Raw genomic sequence first — 21,522 nt, 5'->3', positions numbered from 1 at the left:
TGTTCTTCCGAGTGTTGGCCAAGACCAGCAGGTTTCAGAATTAAGAGATCTGAACAACCCCAGACACAGAAATAAACCGAAGATATCTCTTGGGAGTGTCAAATTTGCACTTGACTCCTTTTTTTCCCTTGCTAACAGAGTCTGGCCTTTACTGTATATGGAAGCTTGGAGATACAATGAAAGATTAAAGGAACCAAACCATCAAATTATTATTAGTTTTTAATGAATGTGGTCAAATCTGATGGGCATAGTTCTACAGAAATAGCAAAAGCAGAGTGGGATTGTCCAGGATATATTATTTTATATCTCCTGCCTTTTCCAGTGTTTCACTTCTGCTCCCTGCTCTGGTGGGATTACAACACTAATTCCAATTTCTTATCTAGAGCACTGAAATCTGAGGCCCGGTTTTTCTCAGGCTTTTCCTGGAGAGATAGTTGGATGTTGTGTCACTATCATCATCAAGACCACTTGATCTCTTATCTACTACTCCGAGCCTCGATGCACTCATATCTAAGGCACAAGCAAAGATCAAAATGTCTGAGGAGCATATGCATGATTTCATGTGCTTGTGCAGCTGCATGGAGAAAGTAGTAGCTACATGTGGACACAGAGGCCCTCTTTTGAGAGATTTTCCTCCACCCGGGTCAATTCTATCACAGCCCACTGCCTGAGGGGATCGAGAGACAGGGAGAGAGAGGGAGCAGATTTTTCCCATTCTAAGGAGGTGATCTTCCACTTTAAGCTGGACAGCAGGTAATGAACATTGACACAAATGTGGCCCTGAACTGCCCGGTCCTCCTCCTGTCCTTTTACTCCCTCTTTCCTTCCGCTCATCCCCCACTTCTCCCGCTGCATTCCTGACATGCCTCAGGGAGACAGAGAGGGCCTCCAGGAGAGACAAACAAAGACGCACAACACACACGACACACTCACAATAGCACTAGGTTGCAGCCATTATGTGTGCGCATCGGGGGAAAAGGCCTTGGTGCTTGCACATCAATAGAGAACACCAATCCAGCCTTTTCATTTGCCCTCACTTAGTTTTACTCTGTGACAACTGGCGATGGAGCTCTAGCAGCTCTAAACAATTTTCTCCCACTCCCACCCTAAATATTTTAAAGTTACACCCTTTTGGACCCATAAACTGACAACAAACCATGAAGCTCTGGCTGAGACTGTGATTTAAACTGAGTAATGCAATAAATTAGTAAGTGAATCATGACAGCCTCTCCTGCTGGTGCTGCTGGTGAGGCATGAAAGGCCTACGGCACCTCTCTGCTTAATGTCAACGCAACACTGACCTCTTCTGGTAGAAACACTACATGGCCACAACTGTTTTTTTTTTTTTAGAACTTGTAGAAATTAGGTTAGACAGACGTAACTCTCCAAGGTCAGCAACAAATCGTTGTTACAATGCTGTCAGGACTCATCAGTATGAACTCTTAGTCGTAGATCTATAGTTTTAAAGTTGTCTCAGCTAAATCTGTGTACTTCTTGGACATCCAGTTGAATCTGAAGTAAGATGAACTGAAACCCTGTTGCTTTGCTGCCCCACTTCATTTCCTTCCAGCTGTACAGACTTCCATAATGGATAGGAGCTGGGCCACATAGCTTAGCGCTACATTAGCTGACTAATCTCTCGACCTTCCTCCAGCTAACCTGACCTCATGTTTCCTGGGTCCGTCTGACACAGATAACTGCTGGATTACAGCTGCCCATCGGTGCACTATGTTTGATGACCTCTGACACACATAGATAAAAGAGGACAAAATCTTAACTCCCAAAAATAACATACAAAAAAGAAAAATCCTTGCACACTCACTGAGGTGTAGTTGGTCTTGCCCATGTTGTGGTTCTGGTTTTGGTTGAGGTTATGGTTCTCCTGCTCTCTGCACTGCAGCCCAGCCAGGTGTCTCTCCAGGGCTGCCCAGTCCATGGTGGGCAGAGGCTCTTCTTCTACCCCTTCCTCTTCTCTGTATCCTCGCATTATCCCCACAGTCCCCACACTTCCTCCTCCTCCACCACTGCCTCCGCCACTGCTGCGACTCTCCCTGCCTTGACTGGTGCTCCGGTGGCTGGACTTAGGAGTCCCCGTGCCTGCCTGTGGTGTGCCAGGAGATTGGGGCTGGTTGTTCCTAGGCAAAATCAGATTGCCGTTTTGCTTCAGTTCATCGGGGACGGCTGCGGATGACGTGGCGGTGCGTCCGCTGGGGGCCGGTAAGGGCGGGATGGTCTTGACATCCTGGAATTCTTCAGCAAGGCTGCGACTGTTCACTGTCTTCCTGTAGCCTTCACCAGCACTGTCAGCACTCACAATGCCTTCTCTGCCGTCCTCCTCACCAGAGGGCTGTGGAGAGGTATAGTCCTCTCCATACTCACTCTCCCACTCTTCTATCACCTTCTTCTTATACTCTTGGTAGTCCTCATCTTCCTCATAGTCCTCTAAGGTAACCAGGTCCAGAGAGGGGGAGGATTTGTAGTCCTCTAAAGTAGCCAGGTCAAGAGAAGGGGAGCAAGGTGTGACCTTGTTGGAGTTGGACTCTGAGCTGGAGCGACTGGATGCGTCACTCCCCAGGTCCATGCCATCCTCCCTATAATCCTGTAATGACAAAAGAAGAGACAAAGAAAGAGATTTAGGACTGGGGAGACAGTACCCTAAAGAAAAATGTGGTACAGGGAACATGGGCCGTGTTGTTGGTCTGACAGAATCAGTGAAATGACATAAAAAAAGGAGGCGGCAAAAAGAATTTAGGGAAGTGTGTAGACTTAGATTAGTCACACGGGTATTGTGGTTTGAGTCGGGCAACCACAAAAACTTCCTGTCCTGCAGGGAACTTCCTTTCTGCACAACATTTTGCAGTCACTGTCTCTTTTGTACTCGTTTTCCTCTCGCCTTAAATTCGCAGTGCTCTGGACTCTCCTACTCTTGCTTGTTTGCCTAACAGATAATCCCATTCCTTTTACATTCCTGTACATTGTTAAATGTGTATGCGTTAATGGCTTGACACACATAGACACAGCGAAGGCAGAGTCTGTGCGGCCAGAGATGTCAGAATAATAAATGCTGCCATTCCCTCCTACGTCTGCTAAGCTCCACAGGGACAAAACAGTGAGGAGCTGAGAGTGAGTGACAACGACATGTCAGTACACAACACACCAAACTGTGACACGAACAGATGAGTCTGGAGCGGATCTCTAACCTCGACTGCGATGCTCCCGCAGCGCCCCAATCTCCACCTGACTGATTAGTTCCCAGCTAATGAAAACGTCGACGGTGTTTACAGCCGTCCACAAATCTCAACTTGACCCGAGCCTTCTCTCACAGAGTTAGTCTTGTCTCTAAAGGAGCACATTATCATGGAGCCTCAACACTTTTAAAGCATAATGAAAAGCAAAGCGCACCAAAATCTCTCCCAGGGCAAAGAGAAATTAACGACACATTCCTACGCGACCGCATTATGAGCTGAAATTAATTATGAAGATTGCTGATTACTGGTTTAGACCACAAGGACTTGCAGTAGTTTTGCCTCTTGCAGAAGACAAATGAGAGAGAAATGTTAACACAGTATTATCTTAATGACAAAAAGCTTTCTTGAGACATGGCCACTGGATCACACCTGTGCAGACACCAGGCATCACAACACCATGCAAAAAATATCTACACTGGGGGTGGGGGGGAATGTGACTCAGCATCTTAGAGACTAGATATAAAAAGTGCTGATGTGGTGTAGAAAAATAAAGCCTCCCTCCGCTGAGGACGTTGCATTTCTGCGTGAAATACTAACAGGTCAAAGAGAATAGGAGAGGAGCTGCTGCAGGGATGCTGTCTGCACCAGATACAGGAGTGGGGACACAAAATATAAGATTTTTGTCATGAAGCACAGCAGGTGGTTCTTACCTAGTTAGAGCAATGTTATGAAAGAAAACTTTGGTTGTGTAGTGCATAGCCACTGAGGTGTTGAGACCTTCAGTTTGACTGGAAGGAGAGCAAATTTAGTATTAATTCCCTGCGTGATGAACAAGTTCAGCACAAGAACGTCTCATTAGTTTCATTTCCCAGACAGTAACAACATGTAACATCCCATAATCAGTTTCCTGGCATGAAAAGCTCCAGGAGCTTCTTTGTGTTTACAAATGAAGGGGGAGGACTTAAGGGCGCACGACACTATACCTGCGCTCTTGTGGGCTAATGCTATAGTAATTGATTAGAGCCGTTTTTAGCAGCCCAGTGCGCCATCCGTCACTGTTATGAGATTGTAAAACACAGTGTAACATTTAGGCTTGGAAATGTAGCAAGGCTGTTCGTATTTTCGGATTCGTGATCAGTTTATCAGGAGCTTACAGAAGACAACAACCTTACCGGCTTGCTCATGAAAAGCCTCACCAGGCTTTCATTTTGGTTTCGCCACCCTTTATAAGTAAAGAAATAGATTCAGGAACTGGGTGGGCTTTCCTCTTCAGCGTGGAAAGACCGCTAAGCAGAAGCAGAGTAGCCTATATCCAAGCTACGATCGCGTTTCAAAATCTCGGTCACCAATCCTTTTCTTCAAGTGTTAATTCTCATTTCCTGTAGCCTCCAAACACCGCCGGGTGTCTGCGCGTTAACGCGTCCATTCACGACGGTCACGAGAGCCCGATTAAAAATAATTTAATCATGTAAAGTATTTAGAGAAAATATAATAGAGAAAGAGGCGGAAGGCGCTGTATGAGGGCAGACTGGGGCTGCTAAAGCTGATCCGCCGTGGGATTAAGCGAGCGCAGGCAGACTATAGGCTGGATTCGGCCAACAAAATACGGGAATACATGCAAATTGACAGCTGCACCTATTCCCCTCCATCCCGCAGCAGCCGGGCGGGCGTTTGGGGTGTTCGGGGTGGGTGTGGGGGCTGGCCTTTTAATTTATGCCAAAGACTACTCTCACAACTCTGTCTGTCGTCCCCTAGGTTTCCAAAGGGGCATCATCGCATACGCCCAGTCTTTTGCGTGCGTCGAGCTCAGTCCAAGTGACATTTCTCCACGCGTGGCAGCCGCACGATTACATCTGGCAACATATAGTTTATTGAAACAGAAACACCGACTGGAACAAGACAGCACTCACGTCATAAGAAATAAATAAATAAAGGCAACCCGCATGTGTTTCTTCAATTTGCACAGTCATTCATAGGCAACTCAAATGATGTAATGTTCCCAAAAAAGTCCCAGGAGGAACCCGATGCCCCCGGCAACAGCGGTGACAGAAACGCCCAGATATCACACAATCACACCGCGGATGTCATCCGCTGCTGTGACCAAGCTGACCCCTACTCAGTACCACCATTATCGGTCAAAATTAAAGCCGAAGCCGGGAGATGAGCTAAAAGTAGCCTCGATGCAACATCACTGCCATTTAAACGAATCCATACTCACTGTCATCATCTTTGCAGCTTCCCTTCCACGTCTCAAGACATGGTAAAGTGTAAAATCCCAGCTGTTAGACAACGGCGACGGTGCTGACTCGCTTTACAGCAGCTTTATTCTAAGGGCGGGTGGCGGTGGGGCTGGTTTCGCTGGAGAAATTACAGACAGCCGGCGGATAATTCAGTACAGTCATCGCAACTGAGTGTGTAGTCTACCCACAGAGGAGAGAGCCGGAGTCTGAGACCTCACAGAAAATACAAACAATAACGCGGATGTCTTTAAATCCCAGCAGGTCAACGCTGCTTTCTCTCCTCTTCTTCCCGGCGCGCAGAGATGCCCAGCCGACAGTTTAGCCAGCGCTCTCTCGCTCCCACGTCAGCCGGGAAATAAATAGCCTCTGAGTAAAAGTGCGTCCCCTTACACTGTGGGTTTGCGCACGTTATAGAAATTCCACACAACCGGGCGGCGTTTATTGCCCAGTTATTACTCAGAAACAAGACTTAAAAACTAAGCGCACTACAAGCATGCCGCTGCTCCCCGACAGACACAGATCTTATATTTGTGGAGACTCTCTCTCCCTCCCTATGTAAGTCTGTCGCAGCCTGCCACTCTGAGGAGTGACGACGGAAAAACACAACTAAAGCCCAACCTTCTGCACCCACTGACCTTGCAAATGGTCGTAAGAAAGAGAGTGAGCGAGATGGAGAGATATAAAAAGGAGGAAACTATCTAGGTGAATTATTAAACATACTTCTGGTGTTGTGAATATAGAATAGTTTCAGACTTGTTTTAGAGCCCTTATAAAACTCAAGGATATCAAGAACACCCCCCACACCCTGTTGTTACATCTTCTATTTGGCTTCAAACATTTACAGCAAAGACTGTCATTTTCATCTTACACTGAATTACCATTTTAATGGTACACCTAGTGCAATCCAATGCAACAGCCCGGCAATAAATCCAACCTCGTGAAGGTTATAACATTCAGTTTGTGTTGAGATCATGCCACACGGGAGTATTCAGGTGATTTACACTAAAGTCTGCATAGCCCCACAGCCAGAGAGCCACGCAAAACGTGTTTAAAAGGCCATTAAAGGTATAAGCAAAGTCAAAACACACTGTAATAACAGCACTTTTACTGTAAAAATAAATACTTATTCAGCTACAGCACAAAAGTGCAAGTTGACTACCAAACGCTTGATTGCATATGGCTATGCTGCACTACTGGAATCCTCAGGTATGCTCACATCTATACAGCTTTTCCAAACAAGAGAAAATATTCAGTGAATGGCAGTTCTTTTATTGGGGTCAGAGGTCAGAGAAGATGTGATAGGAAGGCAACAGCAACTCAACCATTCATTACAAGCAAGGTATGCAGGAGAGCATCCCTCGAACACAGATGTGCAACTTTGAAGCAGATGGGCAGCAGAAGACCACACCGAGTCCAACTCCTCTCAGTTAAGAACAGGAAACTGAAGCTTTGATTCATATCGGCTCAACAAAATTGGACAGTAGAAGATTGGAAAAATGTTGCCTGGTCTGATGAGACTCTGCACTGCAGCATGTAGATGGTTAGGTCAGAATTTGGCTTAAACAACATGGAAGCGTTGATCCATCCCGCTTTGTATCAACGGTTCGGGCTGCTAATGGTGATGAAATGTTGCGGGGAATGTTTCCTTGGCACATCTTGGGCTCCTAAGTATCAGCAGGATAACGTGCCATCTTAAACTGGTTTCTTGGACATGAAATGAAGTTCACTGCACTCTAATGGTCTCCACAGTCACTGGATCTCAGTCCAGTAGAGCACCTTTAGGATGTGGTGGAATGCGAGAGTCACGTCATGGATGTGGAGCCAATAAATTTGCAGCAACTGTGTGAAGTTGTCGTGTCAATATGGACCAAAATCTCAGAAGAATGTTTCCAGCACCTTGTTGAATATATGCCATAAAGAATTAAGGCATTGAATGTGTTTTGGGCTGTTGGATAGACAAAGAAAAAAATCAGTGACAGCTCTATTTTCATGGGCAATCACATTTTCAAGAAAAAATCATCAGTAATGAAAATAATTGTTACTTACAACTCTAAATTGCACTAAATCATATAATTAACGACATCAGTCAGATGGATGTAAGACAACTTTCCACTGTGATTGCAGCAGATGCTCACTTCTTTTTTGGCATGTATTAATCTGTATTAATGTTTATTTTATTTTAATTGATTTACTTTTTTCCTTCGTAGGGACGGCTTTGATTGGATGAAGTCACTAAACCAGTCAAATGAGTTGTCACACACACACACACACACACACACACACACACACACACACACACACACACACACACACACACACACACACACACACAGATGTCAGCTGCGGTGTCAGAGCTGAAGAGGGGTTAACACCAACTTGGCATGATATCTCCATGTTGCATTCTGTTTCTTCTTGCAGCAGCTGGTAATTTACATAGCACGAAATCGAGATCAAGCTAAATGTCAATGATAACCCAATCTCATCCACCGCAGGAGTAAAATGCAGTCCAAAGCTTTTTTATAATGAGTGTTTTGATTAGAGGCTGTTCTGTGTCTCTCGAGTGGTAAGCCAAACATCTGAAAATATAAAAGCACTACAGCGATAATGTTGAGAATCTCTCAGTCCCTCACAGCTTTAGCCTTTCTGCACGGCCGGCTGGGCTCTGCAGAGATTTGTAGTTTTTTTTGAAGGACGGGAGCTGTCTTCCGATATGGTGCGTTGCATATATAATAGTAGCACAAAGGAGTTCATCCATATAATAAGAGAGCAGTACTTCAAAGACCCCTGGCTGAGCCTGTCCTTACACTGCAGTAGGGACAGCACTAGTAGGGATCTCCCTAAAGAGGAGACAGCAGGAGTCCTGCCTATTGGTACCACTCCATTCCCCACTGCTGCTTTCAACTCTCTTATCAGCCCTTCCACTCCACCCCTCTGCATTTCCTCCCTAATTCCCCAAACATTAATCGGTCATAGTCAAGTAAAATGAAGAGTTGTAGAGTTAACTCAGAGCCTGTAAGGCGGATAAACAGCTTTGGGGGGGTTGGGGTTATCCTGTAGAGAATTTGAAGACTGTAAGTTCACATGCTCACCAGGCAATTAATTTATCATTAATTTGTCAACAGGAGGGCAGCATTGTTTAGGTCACTCTTGCACTCACGCAGGCACACACAGTTTGCTGTCTTTGAAGTTTCCATTCCTCTTTAGCGTCAAAGACTCTAAAAACAGTTTTGACATGGCATCCTACCCTTCAGTGGGTTGTTCCACAAAACAATAAAAGCAGCAACAAGCTCAGAGCCAGGAGGGCCAGATGAAGACGTCCATGATCTGTCACATCAAAGCTCTGTGATGCATGTCCTCATCACACCTGGCAAAAAAAGATGCCTTTTTTTTCTGTACTTTTGATTGAGGGGGTGGTCAAAGATAGTTCACCATGCAACACTTCCATCGCCTCAGATCATTCATTCCTCCCACTCTTGTTTTTCCCTCCTCTACTTTACTAAGAAGCAGAGGTGCGGTGCCTGTCAAACTGCCGGTCACCCGGCTTTACCAATCACCGAGGGGCAGGAACACGTGGAAAAACAGCCCATTCTAGATCTACAGTATCTGGGAAAGCTTTGCTCTATCTGCCAGCATACCAGTCCATCCGTAGCAGATATCTGGCAGGAATCACTGAAGGCCCATTACTGACAGAGAGATAAGGCTGGAGAAAAGAATGCCCCTCAGATAATACTGAAAAGTCAGGCAACATCTTCCTCTGCTTATATCTGTCTCACAGGCATTTAAATAACAGGGAGCTCCTGACAGTCAGCGAGAAATTGAACCTGTCTCTGGCTTGTCAGGAACTCACTGACTCCAATGGAGAGACACCAAAAGTGACCTTGGAGGATTCTCTCTTCTCCCTCTCACTTCCTTCTTTTCGGGGACTGAGAAAGGGAGTTCACCCTGAAATAAAACTCTGACTGAGCCAGCTGACAGAAAATGAAGCATCAGAAACATGACTGTGGTACAACTGCAGATGGGAAATGTCCTGCCTGGTTATGAGTAACACGGGGCAAAAAGAGGCCAGACACTCAACACACAGTTCTTTCACAGTGTCATGTCTTTTTTAGGTGAAGAAGACACAATCCTGGCTGTCATGAAATCTTTATACTTCACTGCATACCCTGTCCACACTTCTACTACCCACTTAAAGCTTGTGTGTCAAGAAGTTGTGCTATTTACTACAGTGAGTACATATGCAGATTTCTACTGATACTTCAGGCTATGTTGTTACCTCCTCCTCAAAACTGTAACTATATAAAAACATTAGCAGCTCAGCTTAGGTTGCTAGTGGAAACTGTTGAAAACAAAGGCAACTTGAAGTAAGTAAGTGTAAGCAGTCTTCAGTAAAACACATCTAGCAAGGCCATTATCATTGCACAGCCTCTCTTCAAAACACACTGCTCTCTGTCACAGGGAATAAGTTGTGACATTTACACAGAAACTGCATAGCAGTATAAAATGATAACAATGAAAAAACAGGAAATGTTATAAATAACTATAGCTCTATGAATAGTGACTCTGCATCACAAATAAATGAACAAATATGAGCAAAGTCACGTAGGAGAATATAATCAAACATGCAAGAACACAGCAAAAATTGTAAATGTTTAAGACTTCAATATTTCCAAACTGCTGCAGCTCCCTAAGAGTGTCTATTAACACCTCCAAAGTAAAATGTTCTTTGGTGTTGGCGTCATTTGAGTGAGTTTATAAAATCAGCTCAACTTGTTAGAGATCTCATTACACTCAAATTCAATTTTTTGGTCACGCCAGCAGCGATGAGTCTGTTTGTCAACTGCAGGAGGAAGGAAACAATGTGCAACACTCGTATGTAGTTGGGTAGATTCGTGGAAGCTGCCACTACCCCAAAATCATAACAGCTGGACAATGACGCACTATTTTCGAGACACTAAATTATAGGTTATCACTTAACAAGGCACGGGCAGACATATAATGACATACACTGCAAGCCTAACTCAAACCTTAACCAGCAGGTGAGCAGACCTTTGGTGGGCACACCCGCCAGAAGTCTACTGGGCACTGCTCACATTGTTTTTAAAATGGTTTTGAAGTTAAAGAAGGAACCCCTGCAAAGCCTGAAATATTTTATTACTAAATTTGAACATGTTTGAAAAAGTGTTAAAATAACTCCACGAGCAGCTGCTGTACTACGATGACTGGGCAGCCTTTAGGCTTAAAGGAACTTGATTTGAATCCATCCCAGACCAATTCCTGTATGTCATCCCCGTCTCTCTACTTTCCTGTCTCCTTTCGTCCATCTTATCCCCCCAAAAAATGAACTTTAATTCAACACTGGACACAAATTTCAATATAAACCTTAATATTGTGTCAAATGTAATAAAAAAATACATAATAAATTACAAAACACTGATCTGATGTGTTACTTTTGAGGCATACTCCTATTCAAATTACAGTTCCATTCTGCAATATAAATAAAAGGTTTCAGACTAAATTGTCTGGAAAATCAGTTAAAAACCTATTAACGAAAGAAAACAACAAGACCAGAATATCTCCAGTAAACGCTAAATCTGATCATTCAAAATATAAGCATCACATTATTGTAAAAGTTATAAAATAATATTATTTTTTCTTTACAGAACCTAAATTACAAAATGTATTAGGCAGGCAACAAAAGGAGCAGATAATAAAATAACATGTATTCCATACATGCTACATTACAATGAAGTGTTAAACTCTCCCGTGCAGTTCTAATACACCCCAAGTCATTAAAGGGCGAGTTATTGACACCATTATTCATTTTAATACATCAAAAGCCTCTGAGTACATACATCTTTTTGCCACATTTCCTGCAACATGCACACAAAGTGCCACACAAAGCAGTTTGTGCCTTGAGACAGCAGCGGCAGGATACAGACTGTGTGATGATGAATAGAGATGTCAGGTGGCAACAATAGAGGTTGGATCCGTAACTGGCCGACTGACCCGCTGTTCTAAATAGAATGGGTGGCCAAACCATTGAGCCTGGCCATCAATCTCCTTCCCAAACACAATGATGATTTACTCCATTCAAATTACTGGGGGACTGAAAGAAAAAACTCTGTGTGTCTGTGAATTTCTGGGTGTTCTTTATTTCCCAGGAAACTATATGTAAGTGTGTGTATGTGTGCTGTGAGGCATAGCACTGCACTTTGTATTGTGTTTCTGAAATGGTGTTTACACAATCTGTCGAACCCCGATACCCGTGTCTGACTGCAGCGCTAATACCTGACTGTAATATATTGATCTTCCCTCCTATACTGTATATCCAACCAACAATTTCACTTGCTAACGAAGTGTGAAATGAATTGTGAGAGCAACATCTTGTCCAACGTACATACAAGCACTCACAGCTATTAGATTCATTTAAATGGGAAGCACGTCAGGTTCCAGTCTGCAGTGTAGCATGTGCAGTGTGGACAAACTGAGACCAAATTTGTTTAATCTAGCTTGGTTTATAGGATAAATGGCTCGCTCACAGTGGTAGGCAGTGTTTTGCACAGCTTAGCATTCATAAAGAAGCTTTAAATCCAAACTAGCAATTACAGAAAAGACCAGAATATGTGCATATGGCCATAACCATAAAGAGAGATTGGGTGGGAACTCAGACAATGATAAATGTGAGGAAGGAAGAGTATATAGTGTTACAGAGGGGGAGGAGGAAGACAATTACAGAGATGTAGATGTTGAGGAAGATGAGAATGTCTCTAATGATAATCACTGGAGAAATCAGAATGATTACAGCCATGCTTGTGCTGATGAAAATGATAGTTTCTAACACCATAGTTATCAGTGAGAGGATGATCACGATAACAAACATGATTAATCAAAACCAATACGGTTGGCATACATCTAAACAGCTACAAAGTAAAACTAGAAGCCTGCTAAATCTAGTCAAAGATCGTTATGCTGCAGGGAAGCAAATTTCAGACGTAACCTCCCCAGGGGGACTGCGACCAGCAGAGTTGGAAAAAGTCATCCAAGTCATTAATGAAGTTATGACCATAGTCACCGCTGTGGCAAAAGATCTTAATCGCTTGCAAGAGTCGAGGACCGAGACCTGCTCCCGACCTATTTAGTTGACGGTGCACTAATGCTAATTAGAGTGAAAGAAGCAAAGGTTTGTAATCTGATCAATTAGCTCAGCCTGGGGAGGCATCCTGTGGGGCCGTGGAAAGAATCGGGCTCAGGACTGTGGAGAACATTTTCCTGAATGCCACAGAAGACACTTGAAGGTTTGCATGACGGTCCTAATGCTCTCACTCCTCTTTACTTTTCCCAAAAACACACTCAGCTCTCTTCTTCTCTTTCTGCAACATGGCAGAAAACATCCACGACAATTTAAGAGTCAGATTATAGAGACAGAGACTCTGAAACTGTGTCAGGTCCCAATCCTCAGTCTCTTTTGCTCACTCGCTCTCTGATGCCGCCTGGCACCCCTACTCTGTGGTTTCTGCGCCCTGTCAGCAATACAGCCAGACAGAGATATGCATCCACACTGCCCTGTGCCCATCTCCACGCTGTGCAGTGCGCATATGTCCACACAATTTACTGCCCACACCAAATTCAATCACTTCTCTGGTGTTTTGTGCAGGCCTCGCACCTGCTGTTCCCAACCTCCTCTCATAAACGAATAAACATCCAGAGATTGGAGAGGAAGAGAGAGGAGAGGCAGCGGGAGGTGATTTAAGGAGCAAATTAAACTAGAAAGGACTGAACGAGCTGGAAAAAAGAAAGGAAATAGGTTGATGGGTGATATGACAAAAGGAGGCTATTCTATTCTTTGCAGTGAATCTTTTTCACCCAGTCGAAAACAGGCCATGTATTTCACACTAGTCTGCAGGTTTTAGAACCATTCTGGCACTAAAATGAGCACTGATGACCTTCAGCTTATACACTTTGAATGCATCCAAAGTGTTCTTAAGGTCAGCTATACTTAATTAGAAAGTTGCAGTAATACATGAATGGTACACTGTCTAAATTGGTTATTGATGTCTCCCAGACTCATTCGTAATAACAGAAAAATACCACAACTAATAGTAAACGTATATATCACTGTTATAAGATATATAAGAACCAAAGGAAGGCAAAATTGGGGATCCAATGACACAGGCCCAGTCCTGTTTGTATACTACTTGACAGAGGCAGTAACTGGCAGAGCTGCAATCACTGATTGAAATGAAATACTCTGTATCAGCGTGAGATGTGCCTTCATGACAAAGAAGAAGAACAGCAGCTGTAGCGTCCTTGCTATACTGTCCTGTCTTGAGGTGGCAGCAGGTGGCTCTGGGATTTCAATACATCTGACAGGTCGCTGATGTTACTTACTCTGCAGTGTGAAGTATTATCTTCAGAGCTTTAAACTTTAAAGGTTCAAATAAATGGGTAAACATTGTGTTTTTAACATTTGCGAAACCTTCAGCGAGACCAAATGCAACTATTTTATCTGGCATGACAGATCAATTATCACCCAGACATTTACATTAGTTTAAAGTACCCTCTATAAAAGCAGTATTTCTAAAATGTTTTTTCAACAACAAAAATAAGAAAAATTATGCATTTTAAAATTTTAGACAAAATAAAAGTTGACACAAAAGTGTCAACAAACACAGGAACATGTTTTTTCTGCATAAATCATATTCGTTTAACCTGGTTCTGTCTAAAATGTATACCAGAGTCCATCCACACACAAATTCCAATAATCCTTGTGGTAATTAAAGCAGGTAATTAAGTACTTTGTCTAAACCCCAAAGTTCACAAATTAATGACACACTGAATGGCTCTAAAATTTTATCAGCATTAAGACAAAAATCTGTGCTTGAGTGCTAATTGCCTCTCAGCAGTCCTTTAAACACGGATTCCCTTTTTCTCTTTTTTGATTTTAGTCAAAAAAAGGAAGTTTTTAGACAAATATATAATTTTTGTAGTTTTGCCTCTGCACATCACCACACTGATCAAGCGGGATACGATTAAAGTGGAGACTTTCAGCAGTCCTTGTTTTGCATATATCATTTTCCAAGGTTCAAAAGTAATCGGATAATTAAGTGATGAGCAATTAACTGATAAATTAAGTAGATAAAAGATCTAGAGTTAATGCCAAGCGTTGAGCTTGAAGTTTTGGACTTTTCACTGGAACTCTCTGTATGAGGCCCAAAGAGATATTGATGCAAGTGATGGAGGCCATCACTGAAAAAAAATAAACTTTTGGAGAAACAGCAAAAACTGAAGCAGACAGATTTAGAATCGTACTTAAAAAGAAGGAAAACACTGATCAGCAGAAGAGTGAGTGAGTGATAGCAGAATTATTCCCACAGTTAAATGAAACAACTTCACAATATCCAATCAAATGAGCAGTCTTGAGGAGGTAGGTGAAGTCTACAGTCAAGAGACACCTTTATGGATGTAAATACAGAGGGTTGCAAGGTGCAAACCACTGGTTACACTAAAGAATAAGAGGTCAGATTAGACTCTGAGCCTGCACATTACTGGAAAAGAATTCTTTAGACAGAAACCAATATGATCTTGTGCCAGAAGGATGGACAGAGAAAAGTGCAGCAAAGGAGAGAAACAGCTCATGATCCAAAGCCTTCCACATTATCTGTCAAAACTGGTGAAGGCAGCATTATAGCAGGAGCATGTATAGGTGCTTTTGGAACTGGGTCAGTAGTAATTACTGATGAGGTGATTGCTGATAGAAGAGGCAGGATGAATTGTGAAGTGTACAGGACTACAGGGAGTGCAGAATTATTAGGCAAATGAGTATTTTGTCCACATCATCCTCTTCATGCATGTTGTCTTACTCCAAGCTGTATAGGCTCGAAAGCCTACTACCAATTAAGCATATTAGGTGATGTGCATCTCTGTAATGAGAAGGGGTGTGGTCTAATGACATCAACACCCTATATCAGGTGTGCATAATTATTAGGCAACTTCCTTTCCTTTGGCAAAATGGGTCAAAAGAAGGACTTGACAGGCTCAGAAAAGTCAAAAATAGTGAGATATCTTGCAGAGGGATGCAGCAGTCTCAAAATTGCAAAGCTTCTGAAGCGTGATCATCGAACAATCAAGCGTTTCATTCAAAATAGTCAACAGAGTCGCAAGAAGCGTGTGGAAAAACCAAGGCGCAAAATAACTGCCCATGAACTGAGAAAAGTCAAGCGTGCAGCTGCCAAGATGCCACTTGCCACCAGTTTGGCCATATTTCAGAGCTGCAACATCACTGGAGTGCCCAAAAGCACAAGGTGTGCAATACTCAGAGACATGGCCAAGGTAAGAAAGGCTGAAAGACGACCACCACTGAACAAGACACACAAGCTGAAACGTCAAGACTGGGCCAAGAAATATCTCAAGACTGGTTTTTCTAAGGTTTTATGGACTGATGAAATGAGAGTGAGTCTTGATGGGCCAGATGGATGGGCCCGTGGCTGGATTGGTAAAGGGCAGAGAGCTCCAGTCCGACTCAGACGCCAGCAAGGTGGAGGTGGAGTACTGGTTTGGGCTGGTATCATCAAAGATGAGCTTGTGGGGCCTTTTCGGGTTGAGGATGGAGTCAAGCTCAACTCCCAGTCCTACTGCCAGTTTCTGGAAGACACCTTCTTCAAGCAGTGGTACAGGAAGAAGTCTGCATCCTTCAAGAAAAACATGATTTTCATGCAGGACAATGCTCCATCACACGCGTCCAAGTACTCCACAGCGTGGCTGGCAAGAAAGGGTATAAAAGAAGAAAAACTAATGACATGGCCTCCTTGTTCACCTGATCTGAACCCCATTGAGAACCTGTGGTCCATCATCAAATGTGAGATTTACAAGGAGGGAAAACAGTACACCTCTCTGAACAGTGTCTGGGAGGCTGTGGTTGCTGCTGCACGCAATGTTGATGGTGAACAGATCAAAACACTGACAGAATCCATGGATGGCAGGCTTTTGAGTGTCCTTGCAAAGAAAGGTGGCTATATTGGTCGCTGATTTGTTTTTGTTTTGTTTTTGAATGTCAGAAATGTATATTTGTGAATGTGGAGATGTTATATTGGTTTCACTGGTAAAAATAAATAATTGAAATGGGTCTATATTTGTTTTTTGTTAAGTTGCCTAATAATTATGCACAGTAATAGTCACCTGCACACACAGATATCCCCCTAAAATAGCTAAAACTAAAAACAAACTAAAAACTACTTCCAAAAACATTCAACTTTGATATAAAGGAGTTTTTTGGGTTCATTGAGAACATGGTTGTTGTTCAATAATAAAATTATTCCTCAAAAATACAACTTGCCTAATATTTCTGCACTCCCTGTATACTCACTGATGAGACTCAACCAAACGTGCTTCACAGCACACATGGACAATAACCCAAAGCAGAGTGTAAAAGCAACCCAAGAGTTTCTCAAGGCAAAGATGTGATATTCTTCAATGGCCAAGACTGTCACCTGATCTAAGCTCAACAGAGGATGTTTTTCAGTTACCCACAGGCAATTCCAAGACTAACAAACAAGCAGCAACCAAAGGTAGCAGCAGTAAAGGCCTGACAGACCATCTCCAAGGAAGAGAGAGCATTTGGTGATGTCCACGAGTCCAGGATTTTGGGCAATCAGTGACTGCAAAGGATTTTCATTTAAGCATTCAAAACAATCCTGATATGTTAGCTAGTCCAGTTACTTCTGAGCCTCCGAAAATGGGAGGCTAGGTATAAAAATAACTTTATTTCCTCAACAGTCTGTTCCAATTTTTTATTAAACTCCTAGAATGAAGCTGAAAGTCTGCACTTAAAGCAGACCTTGAATGTTTGATTTGAAATCCACTGTTGTGGTGTATCAGTGTTCAAATACTGTGTATCGGGTAAAACCAAAAGCAGTCTTTACATTTAATTTAACTGTCAGCCTCTTCAACAGACAAGCTGCAATCTTGGGCCTCTTTGTTTATTACCGTAATTACAGAGAACAGCCATGTGTTTCCCAGTGACTTGGATGGTTAAGTCTTATTCTGATGCATATGCTGCAGGGCATCATGCCTTTCATACTTTTTACATATTAATAGTTTGTGTCCTTAAAAGTCTTCTTCAAGTTGTTGGAGGGGAACATTGGCATTTGGACGATACAAATCCTGATACTCATTTTCAATAACATTCCTAACTGGACTTCATTTCCATCTTCTAAGTCTCGTAATTGCAATGACGCCTGGCTTTGATAAAGGGGATTGGTTTAATTTTTCTCTTATCATGTCTTGCCAAAATGTAATTGATTTTTGTTTAATATATTATTTTTGTTTGGGGAGCATTGCTTCTGTGTATATTCTTTCACTTGATAGCTTATCTCATTATTTTTCCAAATTCCTAAAAGCATGCAAATCAAAATGATTACCCTTAGCCTATTAGTGTGCACAAACTCATTTACGTCTTCCCTGCTCCTTCTCCCCCAAAGCAGCATTAGATATCCATGTAATGGCTCTCTAATGATTGGTTTTCGTCCCGTGAAGGATAATGGGGTCAAATTTTCCTTCAATATTTTAATCTAAAATTTCACCACAGTTAACGGTAACCTAGTTTGTCTTTATGTTATAAATGCTATGAGAGCTTCCTTAAACTGTACTTTTGAGGATCTTTAACACATTCTTTTTCTTATAATCTAATCTTAGTTTCAGAAATTTGAAAAAATCTGTGAAATACATACGAAGTTTAAACTTATACTGAGCTGTCCATTATTCAGCATCTGTGAATGGATGTATTTTGACATTTTTAAAAACGGTAGTCAGCAGGCTTTTTTGATGTAATAATCTTTCTTCCCCACAGGAGATCATAGACTTTCAAAAAAAGGAGAGTATTGCACAGCTAATGGTCCATATCATCACTCCACACTTACTGTACAGCATTTATGGTAAATGGATTGCATTTATATAGCACTTTTCTTGTCTTACTGACCAATCAAACCACTTAGCATTACAAGTCACTTATCGAACTGACAGCTGCAGTTTCACTTCTTTCATGTCTTTGGCACAAACATGTGGATCATCAAGGATGAGATTTCTAAACCGGAGCTGTTGGAGCCTCTGGTGCTGCTGGCCAACAGCATAATTGCAAACTGATATAGAGGGGTTACGTTAGGCAGGGTTAGGGTAAGGCCACTGTTAGCTGAAGATGAAGCAAGAGGACGTGATGTGATTAAGGCATGTGATGAAGCAGTGAGATAGGAGGAAAGGCACGAGTGTGGAAGTGAGTGTAGGGACTTTAACCCTTTATTGACCAAGAGTTATACAGGCCTAATGGACTTATTTTGTAAACGTAAAATTACAAATTACTTTCAGGAACCACTTGAATTTTCTCAAAATGGTTATGAAGAATGGTAATACGAAGTGCACACGGTAAAATCTAGGTGGAACTGACTTCTTCTGTCTGTGTTCAGAGAGCAGTACCTCGACACACCAAATATCTGTATAGAGGTTAAATGTTGGTACATGATGATGGCTGACATGATGGAGAGAAGGAAGGTCGACACGTGCAGAAGACCACTTGGAAGGGAAGCAACGCCGGGAGCATTGGAGATGGATCCAAACTATTCTATCACTGTGTAGAGAAAGAGAAATGAAGAAAAGGTAATCTTTAAGGAAGAGTATGTAAGAGTAAGAGTATATTGTGAAGGTGAAAAGAGCATGTGTGTGTATGCCCCACACTGTAAGTTGGATGGGGTATACATATTAAATAAGGTGGATGCGTATGCTCCATCAGTCTGAAGAGAAAGTAAAATTCTGAAGTAAACTGGATGAAATGGTAAAGTGTCCGCAGGGAGGTTAGGATGGTGATTGCAGCAGACTTCAGTGGACATGCAGGTGAAAGGAACAGAGAAAAGGACAGATGGTTGCAGACGTTGCAAAGAGAGGGTTGGTGTGACAGAGGCTGTGATGGATTCAGATGATCTGCTGTGGTGACCCCTAAATGGACCAGCTGACAAAAAGCAGTATCGTGTTTGCATCACAACGACTCCTGTAACTACTGAAAATCTAACAGAACCTAACAGATAATTTAATTGCAAAATACTCACACACAGAATATGCCTTAAGAAAGTAGCCTAATGATACAGTAATTGAGATGACAGCGAGGAAATGAGATCAGATTATAGTAGTTTAAATTATAATGGACTTCTCTTTGAAGTGGATTACATAATACAACAGCGATGATTAGAGCTAATCCACGACCACAGTGCACGGATAATGGAAGAATCAGTGAATGGATTGCCAGAAAACTACCAGAAAACTGTGGTTTGGTTGCTGTAATTACATCTGTCATTTGTTAATAAAGCCAATCTGAGGAGATTGGGTTAAAAAAGAACAGATGTCCACAAACCTCTGGTCATCTTAGTTTTGCTATTAACTAACAGCAGGGGAAGTAGGGCAGATAATCATAGGACTGCTTTCCATGAGCAGAATTCCTCTGTTCGTGATTTCAGTGATGCTATGACATGTATTTCATTCGTTTAAAATACATTCATCAAATGCACCTGCAGAAAAAAAGTTACTTCAAGGTTTGAACATTTTCTCCACATAAAAGTCATTAAGTACGCAGGGTTAGTCCAACCTGAACCACTGAAAGAGCCATAATGGTAGCCCGCCACTCCAGCAGAGAGGCATGCCCTGTTAGAGGCACTGCCAAAAGCAGCACCTCAGCCATTTGGCAGAGAATACACCACAAGGAGGGCCTTATCACGATGAGCACCCCCTCGTAAAACTACTCCCTTTCATTTGTCACATTCTTCCTTCATCAATGAAGCACTCATGTCCTTTTTTCATCTTCCATGGCCTCATTCCTTTCTCTTTCTGCTCTTTTGTATTCTACATTCACCATCTCTTCATCTCTCCCCTCCAGACTCTCTGTGCCATCACTGATGCTCTATGCACCATCAGATGCTGCTGAAGAGGTTGGGAGGGTAAATAGGCATGAGGGCATCAAGCCCACAGCTCCCTGGCAGAGAGAGTGCAAGCAGTAGGGCATCATCAGCAGAATATCGAGAAAACTACCCTGACAGAAGGAATCAGACAGCAAATGGACCTTGCGATAGAGCGTGTTGAATCATTCAAAAGCTACGCAACAGGATACGACATTAATACGGGAGCTGATAGGTGAACGATGTGCATGCGCTCGTGTTTGTGTATGTGCGTGACTTTGCAGCTGTTTACTGTACTGTACACAATACTATCCAGCTAAGGAAAATGATTATAAGCAATGCGGAAGAGCTTCTGATCTGCAGCATATTCTGACTGTTTTAATTTACAGGAAAGGGGGTCACTGGGAGTTTATGAGAGACAGGTCTGTACAGTGTCAGAAGGATCGAGGATAAAGGCTTTAAACTGCGTGTTAATTTACATTTGAAAGCATTTGCCGTACATCAGTGAATAAACAGAATTCTGTTTTTGTACGTGTGTGTTATGTAGGAGGGTGAGATGAGGTAGGAGGTAAAGACAGCACAAGCCTGTGTTCGTTTTATGTAAACATGCTGCAATTTTAATGGACGCTAAGGTCCTTAGCAGGCTCCCCTATGAGAAGTGACAGGGATGCAGGAGAGGGAAGGAGGGAGGATGGGGAAGGCTTTCAGACCACTTTACTCTTTTGAATCTGTCAATTTTGCCCCGCTTTTCCCACCCTGACTCTCGCCTCATCTTCCCATCTCCTTTCACCTTAGGTGTAGTCATGCATGTTATCACTAAGCTGGCAGCAGTGGGAGGCTACAGAGGAATTCTTATGCCCGAAACGCTCCCCTGGTGGCATCCAGCCCTCCACCTCTCCATCTCCATTTTTACTGCCATTGCTCCACAGCTGTCCTCCTCTCTCACTACTGTAACCATTATACCATTATCTGTTCCCTCGATCCAATATATGTGCGTGCCATGACCTCACCTCACCTCTCCTCTCCTCTCCTCCATAGTGACATAGCTTCATAGCTATGTCTCTGAGCTGGAAACCCCCCGATAAGCAGAGTGGACATCAAACAGGTGTGACAGGTTTGTATGTCTCCCACCACCAGCAGCCTCCTCCTCTTAGCGGAACCAAA

The 21,522-nt window shown here is 42.8% G+C and overlaps 1 protein-coding gene across 4 annotated transcripts in view; it reads right to left on the bottom strand.

Annotated features, from left to right (window-relative positions):
- The window catches only part of schip1 (schwannomin interacting protein 1), a 225,294-nt gene that overhangs the window by 38,038 nt on the left and 165,734 nt on the right, over nucleotides 1–21,522 (bottom strand). Inside the window, exons 1-2 of one of the 4 annotated variants that reach the window (XM_040009284.1) lie at nucleotides 18,830–18,835; nucleotides 1,823–2,347 (exon numbers count right to left, since the gene is read on the bottom strand). In XM_040009284.1, the coding sequence (XP_039865218.1) occupies nucleotides 1,823–1,987 (165 nt within the window). In that variant the 5' untranslated portion in view covers nucleotides 1,988–2,347; nucleotides 18,830–18,835. Of the gene's footprint in view, nucleotides 1–1,822; nucleotides 2,600–4,360; nucleotides 4,670–5,406; nucleotides 5,954–18,829; nucleotides 18,836–21,522 lie in introns of those variants that run through there. The other 3 variants (XM_040009280.1, XM_040009279.1, XM_040009278.1) reach the window with 3 other exon arrangements.

The sequence above is a fragment of the Simochromis diagramma genome, unplaced genomic scaffold (assembly GCF_900408965.1).
Source record: "Simochromis diagramma unplaced genomic scaffold, fSimDia1.1 OVJJ01000344.1, whole genome shotgun sequence".
In the NCBI taxonomy this organism is placed as follows: Eukaryota; Metazoa; Chordata; class Actinopteri; order Cichliformes; family Cichlidae; genus Simochromis; species Simochromis diagramma.
The sequence above is the reverse complement of the archived record's forward strand: the minus strand, read 5'-3'. Positions and strand labels throughout refer to the sequence as shown.